This window comes from Sciurus vulgaris (genome assembly GCF_902686455.1).
Source record: "Sciurus vulgaris genome assembly, chromosome: 10".
Classification (NCBI taxonomy): domain Eukaryota; kingdom Metazoa; phylum Chordata; class Mammalia; order Rodentia; family Sciuridae; genus Sciurus; species Sciurus vulgaris.
This window is the reverse complement of record NC_136470.1, coordinates 41,238,513-41,249,177: the sequence shown is the minus strand read 5'-3', so window position 1 is coordinate 41,249,177 and position 10,665 is coordinate 41,238,513. Positions and strand designations below refer to the sequence as shown.

Sequence of the window (10,665 nt, the reverse complement as noted above, 5' to 3'; positions counted from 1 at the left end):
TAAATGGTACTTTTATAAATCAAAATTCCTAACTAAACCCAGTATCAGCAAATAGTTGGGTGATAAGGAATTTAAACTTCAAAGCAACTACGTAATAAATCTGGCAACTCAATTTTGTAATTCAAACCTAGTAACAAATTAGAGGTGAAAAACTAAGTTCAAATTATAGTGGGGGCATACGTATGCATATATATACACACACACACACACACACACACACACACACACATGCATGCCCCATATTCTAAGTTTGTTTGTTTTTTTTTTTTTTTTTTTTTTTTTTTTGTGGGGAGGAGTCACCTCTACCAAGATCAAGAGGAAACACAGTAATTCATTTTTAAGTTAGGAACTAGGCACACTTTAAAATTTTCAACATTAATTTCCTTTATGTGGTGTTATAATAAATACTCTATAACACTATTTGTTGAAGCCTTGGTAAGAAAAAGGTCTGTTTTAAGAATAGCCATTTATCATCTCCCAAAATAGTTCAGAAAATGCTGGAGATTAAGAGAGATTTTTAGCTTGGATTAGAGCAGACAACTTTGAGAACTGTTCCTATACTTAAATTTTTCTCCCTCTGCTAAATTTTTGAACTTTTGAATGTCATTTGAGTCTTCTAAAATGACAACACTGAGTTGACATTACAACCTCTAAAATATCTAAGATTTTTTAAAGCAATACCATACTGAGATGCATCTGGAAAATATCCAATATCCATACCTAGATCAAAATAAATGAAAAACTTAAAGAGGAAAGTTTGAACACTACTAATCCTTTGCCATATGGAAAGTACAGATATCAGTAGAAAACTAAGTGAAAAATGAAGATATTACCTGGTTTCTAAGGCACACAGTTATATACAACATCTAAAGTGGGATTTATTTGATAAACTGCAGTAAGCTCTCAGAACATTTGATGAAACTCAGGTAGAAATAGGCGAGTATTCACATAATGTGTCAGTCTGCAGTCCAGAAAGTATTTCAACTAAAATATGTCAATCCTTACATCTGAAATCACTTAGAAATTACTGATGTAGTATTTGGAAAAGTTTCCATGTAGAAGACTTTGTAAGCTGACATAACAGAGATCAATGCTTTAGATGGCTAGGTAAACTCCATTCTCTTTTTTTCCAACAATGCCTCATTTCCACTACATAAGGCTTGGTCTCCAGTCCCACTATCCAATGTCTGCCTTACATTAAGTTTTACTTCGTTGTCACCACACAAAGTGATTACATTATAAAAGGCCTCTAGGTCACTCTGTTCAAATTTAACAGCTGGTTTCAGTGATGCTCCAGGAGCAAGGGAACTTTCTCCAACAATTCTCAGATTGATAAATTTGATTTTCCAAGTATTCGAGACAAAAGGACAGCGGATAAGTCCAAAAATTTGTTCAAAAATGCCCAAACAAGTGTTCCCTCGATGAACAGTGCCTGCAACACCAACCATAACTAACCCATGTGGAGAAGAAGCACATTTTAGGCCATGGGAGTCTAGGTTAGGGCTGAGAAAAAGAAATTCTTCTTTTACTAGTGACAGTAAACGAAGGCTTACAATTTCCGCTCCATGGTAGTCTATCACATTTTGTTCTGATGTATTGTAATAAAACCTAAGCTTGACATCATGCCAGAAGTGCTGTGGCCCCCATTCATCTTGAGGTGGTCCCAGAAAAGGATTCTGAGAATTAAGAAGTTCAAAGAACCAATGGCAGAATTCTTCTCCTAGGCGACGAAAATCAACTTTTTCAGCTTTTTTATCTTCTTTTGCCTGCTGATTAAGATAAAAAAAAAAACACTAAGATTTACCTCTTATAACTCTTTTCTATTTAATGTATTGATTACAAGAAACAAAAATGAACTAAATGTGAACTAACAGAACCCATTATGCATAAAAAGTCATTTTCCAAAAAGGAGAAAAATAATTTCAGAAATTTCCAGCTTAACCTGCTGAAAACTCAGCTAAGTAAAGTTTAATGAAGGCTAGCTGGGCTCACTGGTGTGCATCTGTGGTTCCAGTCATTGGAGAGCTTGAGATAAGAGGATCTCTTGAGCTCAAGAGTTTGAGCCCAGTCTGGGCAACATAGCTGGACACTTTTTTTTTTTAAAGAAAAGTACACACAGGCAATAATAAGGGAACATCATGTTCAATGACCATGAATTTGTAGTTTTAGATGAAATGGACTAATTCTTTGAAAAATATCATAAACAAGGCCCTTTAACATATCAGCAAGATTCAATAATAATGACTTATACAAGCATTTTCTCTTGATTGTGGCAGTGCTTTCACAGGTATAGTTGTCAAAAGCTACGTAAATCCAATAAAGCTGATAATAAAGAATCATTTTTATGTCTTTAAACAGATACTCTCAAGTGATTGAAATAAGTCCTTTTCTATGACTGGAGCTAATTTTATATTATTATTTCTCTTTTTACAGAGGAAATGTTACTCCAAAATTATACCTAATATATCAGCTAGGCTCTATCGCATTCTTCTATGTATTCCACACATCACAGTACCTCAAACAGATGGTTGAAAAAAACACCTATGCTTACTGAACATCTATTATCTAATATGCTGGGTATGAAGCTTGGCACTTAAGTAGTATTTCCTCCTATCTTCACAATATGCCTTAACACAGATATTATGATTTTTTTCTTTTTTTTTTTTTGATGCTGGGAATTAAATACAGGGCTCATACATGCTGATTTTACACTATAGCTAAACACACACAGAACTACCCCCACCAACCCTAATATAACCATTTTATAGATAAAGAAAACAAGACTCAGAAAGATCAAATTATTTGCCCAAGCTCATGCACCTATTATATGCCAGACCTTAATATGAAGTAACATGTGCATGATTTCAAAATCCATTCTCTTTTTAGTATGTTATGTAAAAAAAAGTCTTAAAAAGACTATTTCTTAATGTGAAGACAAAGCAATTACCTACAGTTCATTCAATAAACATTTAAAATTCACTGTCTATAAAATGGTCAGTGGATACACAAGAAATAAGAATAAATGTCAGCTGAAAAAAATTACCACAGACTTTTTCTAGTCAAAAACTTTACATTTCTTTCATGAAAATTTTGCACTGATATCAAAGAAACTTTTAAAAATGAGAAAAAATTTGCCAAGCCCAGTGATGCACACTTGTAATCCCAGCAATATAGGAGGCTGAGGTAGGAGCATCACAAGTTCAAAGCCAGCCTTAGCAACTTAGCGAGGCCCTAAGAAACTCAATGAGACCCTGCTTCAAAATAAAGAAAAAGGGCTAGAATGTAACTCAGTGGTAAATCACCCCTGGGTTCAGTTCTCAGAACCAAAAAAAAAGGACTTATAATAGGTTTCTTTAAAGGTAGAAAATAAAAAATTGGAGAACTAGAATCCAAATTCAAATGAAATGAAACTTACAGTTTATACTAAGAGTCTATTAGACATCAATGATAATAAAGGAAGAAAACATTCTTTTCCCTAAAAAATCAATAGACTACATGGGATCATCTACATAGTTTCAGAAGGGAAAAAAAAGTTTCAGAAGTAACTACAAGATCTGACTTACCTGCTGAAAGAGTCGGATGTCCTCTGTCTTTGAAACCCGCTCTGTTGTTTCCTTCAGTTTCCATTGTGATTGCTTTTCCCAGTAATCTTTTGCATGTTGAATAAGATTGTGTTTTTCAGTTGCTGGAGGTATAACCATCCCCTGTGTTGCCAAGTACTTAAATATAACTTCTCGGTGGACTTTTTTACGCTTAAGAAGCTCGTCTACACTTTGACTATACACTAATATTGCACGAATGGCATCTAGAAGAAAATTGCAATGATTAACAGAAAATCATGAGGTACTTATAAATGTGTCTAATGTCAGCAGAAATTCTATTGAAAAACATTTAAACTCTTGACACGTTAATGCTTTTGCATGAGATAGCTATCATTTTTAAAAAAACAGGAAATGGGTTGTCAGTCTTGTTTTTATTTTTTTAAATACAGTTATGCTTTAAACTTTCCTTACCCTCAAAAATCCTGTTGCTTACCATTGCTTCCCATAAGTAACAGTAAAATACCAGCATATTATTTTTAAAAATTGTGTTTTAGAAAAAAATTAAGCCAGAAAATTTTTTTCGATGAGGTCTAAATTAATACACAACCTCTAAAAATCAGTAAAATTACAGTATTTTAGGTGTCAAATAATTTTAGTCCAATCTCATTCCACAAAGAAAATTAAAGACAGGAGGTATCAATAACCATATTTCTAGGATGTGGCAGATGCCAGATTTTAATTAAAAAAAAAAAAAAACTGCATATAAAAGCACAGAATATTTTTGACATGTATGAGGTATACAGAATGGCAATACTACACTCTCAAATACATTCGTTATAAAGATCTTTTTCTTTTTTTTTTTTTTTGGTGGTGCTGGGGCTTGAACCCCGGGTCTTGTGCACGCCAGGCAAGCACTCTACCAATTGAGTTATATCCCCAGGTCCCTTACAAAGATCTTAACACAGGAAATTACTAGTATCTTTAAGGCCCTATTTCACCCCTTCCTGATACTATTACCCCTTCTTTTCACCCATCTCAAAGTAGCTACTACCTTAGATGTTTTCAATTCCTAGTGTTTCTATACAGTTATATAGAATATGTATCCCTAAACAACATATTCACAATGATATTTTTAAATGTTATATAAATTCAATCCATTAATATATGTAGTTTTCTACAATTATCTTTTCACTTAATGTTTTTAAGATTAATCTGTGTACAAATGTAGTTCTACTTAATTCATTTTCATTGTTGTACTATAGCTAATTATATGATTATACTACAAGGTTTCTATTCTTGTTTAGAAACTTTACTGTACCTGTCCTATTACAAACAGTACAGCTTTGAACATACATATCTCCCACTAAGAGGAGGGATTAAGCAATCTCTGGGAACTTGCTAGAAATGCAGAATTTGGAGCCTAACCCAAAACTACTGAATCAAAATTAACATTTTAATAAAATCCCAGAGGGATATTTAAAAGTTTGAGAAGCCCAAGTCTAGAGGGTATGACTAATCTTTCATTTTAGGAGATAATGTCAAACTTGTTTTCCAAAGTCTTAATTCTAATTTACATTCCTCCATTACCTGTCAGAGTTGCTACACCTGGGCACCAACACTTGAGATTTTTATTGCTAATGTTTTATCAATCTGGTACACAGAAAAGACACACTATGTTTCTGATTCTTATTACTCAATTTTTTAAGGAGGTTGAATATTTTTTTCATATGCTTATTTTTTCTTTTCTCCTCAAATCATGTAAACAATTTTGTACAGGGACGTTTCTATTTTTTTTTTTTTCTTTTCTTATTTGCTCTTAGATCCACTACCAATTACATCCAGCATTTAATCTATTCTAATTTTAAATTAAAACTCACCATGATTGTTAAGGCGATTAACAAGTAAAATATATAAATGATGAAGAAGTAGGTCGTCTAAAGCTATTTTCAGTCTAAATCCTTAGGAGTTTATTCCTTTAACGTTAAACCTTGAAATATCTACCAAAATGTGTACTAACTGGCTCTGAAAGTAATTCCTAATACACAAAATATTCTCGGAAAAATTTTGACTCCAGAGAGACATGGATTCAAACCATTTTCCTTTTCATTACAGTGGTTGTTTTACCTAAGAGATGGATACAAGGTGTTTATAATAGCCCCTTCTCCCGAAAGCTTGAAGAAAAAAGCCTGAGCAGCAGCTGACTTCTCATGTGATCGAAACTGAAAGGAGAAAAGAGTCTGGCTCCCCGAAAATTGTGAAAAATGACTACTGACGTGCTCCGAAACCTCGAACCAACAAGCATCTGCTCACAACATCAAGGAAGAAAACCTGGCAAGCTGTGCCATTTTCAGTGCGACCACCTCCCTCCAGGGCCAGGCCACCGAGGTCCGTGGGTGGTTCCAGAACCGCGGAGCAGCGGCGGTGACCAGGATTCCGCCCCGGCGTGACTGGGGGGCCAACTCGGGGCTGGCTAGGCTCCCAACCCCTTCCACTTCCACGTTCCCGCAACCAGGAGTCTGGGTGCGGTTTGGGCAGGCGCAGCCGCCCTCGGGGAGAAGGGTCTGTCCTTACCTTGGCGGTCCTCAGGTTGCACTAGACGGTTGGTGACGGTGTCGCATAGGGCCATGATCTCGTCGTTGTCCAGCAGGCCGAGCAGATGACGACAGCCCTCCATCTCTAAGTGGCTAAGCCCCGACATCTCGACCCCCGGGAAGGGGGGAGAGGACGACGCCAATACAGTTGCCTCTACCGCCCACAGGGCCCGCGCCTTAGCAACAGACCGGAAGTGCCTTGCCAGTCGTTCGCCGCCGAAGGGTCTCAGGTATTCTAGGCCCCTAGGCGGAAGTGATCGCTAAGGAGGTCAATGAGGAAACGCTGTGCTCCCGACTTGTGGTTCCGGGCTGACTGGGAGCAAAGTTCCACGTATCCCATTTAAGAGAAGTGTCGCATTTACACGGAGAACATCGACCTTCCGAAAAAAAGAAAGCTGGGTGCAAAAAGAATCCCTGGACGCCTCAGGAGTCCCTCCTCTAAAACAGTGCCTTGGAGGGCTGCGCAGGTGCAGGTGCGTGGAAAGTCGGCGGCGGCCCGGCGCAGGGCAAGCTCCCGTGATGCCGAGGGGCGGGCCAATGGAGGCGGCTCCTCCCCGCCCACGGGCCCGGCCCCCGGGAGCGCTTGAATGTCCTCTGAGGCCACTTCTGAGCAGGGTGATACGATAGTTTAATATTCTTAAGTTAAATAAATTAAAATAATTTTTTTTTTAAAATTATACTATGAAAAGTTGAAAAGAAACGAGTCGCCTGTCCTATCTCACGCCTGCCAACTTTCCAGCTGACTCCCTTCTCAAGCTGGCTGGGAGATTCTATTGCCTCAGTCGGGCTAGTCGCCGGCTCCATCCTAGGCAGTTTTAAGGATGGGAGTTCTGGAAGTTTGGTTGTCAAGGGTTTTACCCCACTGTTCAGTAGCTGTGACTGTGAGCTTGTTCCTTAAACTTTTTGACCCTTAGTTTCCTATCTCTAAATAGATGTAGTAAAGATCCAGTGCCTGGCAACTGGTAGGAGCTTAGTATATGTATATTGGCTGTTAGTAGTACTCTGACACTAATGCACATACACTGAGAGGAAAACAGTCATGCTCCACTAGATTGAGAAATCACAGTTAAACACATTCTTTGCTTCTGTCTTCTTCCGATTTTTATTCATACTTTAGAGTATTGGCACTTAGTAGTATTGGCATTAGTGTAGCTGCTAAATGACAATATGCACGGATCCAGGTAAGCAAATTTAACACTTTCAACAATAGCTAAATGTCAGTCATAAAATACACTGTATGGTCTTTAAAACAAGGCACCGTTAAATTGCCACAATATGTTATTTGGTGTACCATTTACCCAGTAGATACCAATTCTTTTTTATTAAGCACTGATGAATGTCTGTTATACTAGTTATTTAAGATCCTGAGAAACCACTCTCTCTTTCAAGCAGTTTTCAAGAGTTTTTCAATTAATGAGCACTAGCCAGGGATGGTGTCACAGGTCTGTCATCCTAGCAACTCAGGGGTTGAGGCAGGAGAATCAAAAGTTCAAGGCCACCTTGGGCACCTTAGAGTGCCCCTGGATTCAATTCCCAGTAAAGAAGGGGAAAAAGAGATAAAATTAAGTGCTTATTTATACTGGTGTGGAACCTTACCGAACTCGTGCATGATTGTCTTATTATTCATTCATTGCTTCACTTAAAATATATATATATATTTATTGTGCAGCTGCTAAATGCCAATTTGCCGGTTATTCTTCGTACTGAGGATAAATACAAGGCCTTTGGGGCTTGCATTTTAGTGAAAGGAAATAATATAAACACATAAGAAACTGTATACTCTATTGGTAGGTGCCATGAAGAAAAATAAATCAAGAAGAGGAGGTGTTAGTATTTTATATAGGTTGTAAGGAAAGCTTCTCAAAGTGACACAGAACAAAATGCTGAAGGAAGTGAGTGTGAACCACAGATGAATGATCTAGAAAGAAGAAATAGTACAGATTTTATAGATGAAGGGATGTTCTTGGCACAAAGGAAGGAGGTCTAGGAGGCTGGAGTTGCTCAATCCTTAAAGAAGACAATGAGAACTTGTGATTTTATATTTATTTTGATTTTTATCAATGGTTAGTAACTTCCTCCCTACATCAGGCCATAGAAACTAGACTTTTTCTTCACCAACAATGATCATAAAACCTCTGATCTTTTGCCTTTCCATCGTAGAGCTGGTCATAAACAAAGTGTCTGACCTACCCTTGTCTGAAAGTAGGTTTTAAGACCCTCCTCATTCCAAAGGGGTCTTGCCCCATACCCTGGAGGGAGGAATGCTGAACAGAGTGGCCAAGAATGCTGAGCAGACAAGCCAACCCCACTCCACCTATTAGCATTAGATCATACCCATTTTATCCAGTCATATTTTGATGTGGTTGTTTATGCTTCAGTTATGTCTGCACAATGAAGTCTCCATAAAAATTCAAAAGGACACGTTCCATAGAGCTTGTGACTAGCTGAACAAATGAAAGTTACTAAAGTTTGGCACATCTGGAGAGGGCATGGAAGCTCTGAGCCTCTTCTCCCAAAGCTCACAACCTTTGCAACTGCTCATCTGTATCCTTTGTAATATCCTTTGTAATCAACTAGTAAATTTAAGTGCTTTCCTGAGTTCTGCAAACTACTCAAGCAAATTATTTAAACATAGGAAGAGGTTATGAGAACCTGATTTCTAGCTGGTCAGTCACAAGCAAAGATAAACTGGGACTTCAGACTACTATCTGAAGTGAATCAGGAGACACATCATCTTGGGACTGAGCTTCAACCTTTTGGACCTGATTCTATCTCCAGGTAGAAAGTATTAGCATTGAATAGAGAACACCTGGCTGGTGTCTACCACTACAAAATGAATTGATTGCTTATTGCAAGGGTCTGGGGAAGCATCTGCTGTTGGAAGTGATCTGTATTGGGAGTATATTAGGAGAAACAGTTTGAATTAGACTTGTTTTTCCTAAATATAGCACTATTGACATAAGTTGGTAAGAATAATTCTTTGTCATAGGAATTGACTAGTGCATTGTAGGATGCTTTTGAGCATCCCTAGATTCTATCAACTAGGTTTTAGTAACCACCTCCTTTTAGTTGAGACAATCAAAAATACCTCTGGCATGTTGCCAAATGTTCCCTGGGAGGAAGCAAAATCACTCCCAGTTGAGAATCACTGATATAAAATAACCTGCCAAAGTGCTTTCTGAGATGATGAGATGTTCTTTGCATGTGCTGCCAAATAATAGTAGCCATCAGCCGCTTGTAGCTGTTGAGATCTTGTAATGTGGCTAGTGCAATTGAGAAACAAACAAAGTTATATTTGAATTTCAGTGAAATTATAATAGCCACATGTGGCTAGTTGCTATTGTATTTGATGATCCTTATAATATACTGTATTGTTTGTTGACACCAATAGAAAATGAGTTCTGTGAGACAAGGATGGTTTTTGGTTCATTTTGTTGTTGTTGTTCCAAAGACTGACATATAGTAGGTATGCAATGAATATTTGTTGAATAAATGAATGAGTTGTAAAGTCATTTGAGGGTTTTAAGCTGAGGAATAGAATAATCTGACTTATTTCTAATGGGATCACACTTGGGTGGTGTGAAGAATAGACTAAAGGAAGGCAAGAGTGGAGGAGCCAGGCCCAGTGGCCCATACTATTCCAGTTATTCAGGAGGATGAGGCAGGAAGATCACAAATTCAAGGTCCATCTTGATAACTTAGTAAATTATGAAAACATATACAAAATTAAAAGGGCTGGTGTTGTAGCTCAGATGTAGAGGACCCCTGGGTTCAATCCCAGATACAACCATTAAAAAAAAAAAAAAAAAAAAAAAAAAAAAAAAACAGAGAACAGGGACCTTCTAATTAGGAGACTACTACAGTAGTCCAGGTGAGAGAAGATGGTGGCTTGGGTGGAGGATGTCACAGGAATTACTCCAGGGTTTTAATTGATTTCTGCCACAAGAGTTGCCATTCACTGAGAGAATGAACACTGGGCAAGTATATTTTAATAGGAATATAGAGTAATCAAGGTCAGGCATTATGGAGCAAGTGGTGATGCCTAAGAAAGGTTGAATTAGTGAGGGTGGTGCAGAAGGATGCTGAAGATTTACCTCAGCTGGAGGGCAGTAGTGAAAATTGCATAGAACAAAATGGTATGGTGAGCACAGTTGGGATTGTTAACGTGACTGCCAGAATTGGAACAGTAACCACAGCAAGGGAAATTTAGCAAAATCGTGACAGAAATCAGCACCAGACCCCTAACAGATTTAATTCTTATAAACTTTCAAGAGCTATCCACTTTTACAGATAAGGAAGTCTGATTTCAGTGTAATATTCTTAAGTGCTTAGGTTTGTACTACTATAAAACTACCACGTTTGAACTTTAGTACAACAAATCTTCATGCCTTTTTGGCTGTTTTCAATAAACATTGCAATGAATACTTTCTTGAACAGAAATTTTAAAAATTCTCCAACTTTGAGCAGTTTGGGGTATTAGTTGTTACTAGTAAAATATCTATTCACCCTACTGATGGGACACTTTAGATGTC

The 10,665-nt window shown here is 37.5% G+C and overlaps 1 protein-coding gene across 2 annotated transcripts; it reads right to left on the bottom strand.

Annotated features, from left to right (window-relative positions):
• Nucleotides 1–249: 249 nt before the first annotated feature.
• On the bottom strand, nucleotides 250–6,663 carry LOC306670788 (uncharacterized protein C3orf38). 2 transcript variants are annotated; one of them, XM_079155735.1, is made up of 3 exons: nucleotides 6,114–6,663; nucleotides 3,564–3,805; nucleotides 250–1,766 (listed from the first exon to the last, which is right to left on the bottom strand). In XM_079155735.1, the coding sequence occupies exons 1-3, from the start codon at nucleotides 6,238–6,240 to the stop codon at nucleotides 1,104–1,106; spliced, it is 1,032 nt and encodes a 343-aa protein (XP_079011861.1). In that variant the 5' UTR covers nucleotides 6,241–6,663; the 3' UTR covers nucleotides 250–1,103. The 2 variants fall into 2 exon arrangements, with proteins under 2 accessions (XP_079011861.1, XP_079011860.1); XM_079155734.1 differs by having other exon boundaries at nucleotides 250–1,769; nucleotides 6,114–6,592.
• Between the last annotated feature and the right edge of the window lie 4,002 nt (nucleotides 6,664–10,665).

Coding starts and splice junctions, on each gene's coding strand:
- LOC306670788 (XM_079155734.1), bottom strand. CDS start 6,240: ATGTCGGGGCTTAGCCACTTAGAGATGGAGGGCTGTCGTCATCTGCTC. Junction 3,806..6,113: donor GCAACCTGAGGACCGCCAAG/GTAAGGACAGAC, acceptor ATTTTCTTCTAG/ATGCCATTCGTGCAATATTA. Junction 1,770..3,563: donor ACATCCGACTCTTTCAGCAG/GTAAGTCAGATC, acceptor TATCTTAATCAG/CAGGCAAAAGAAGATAAAAA.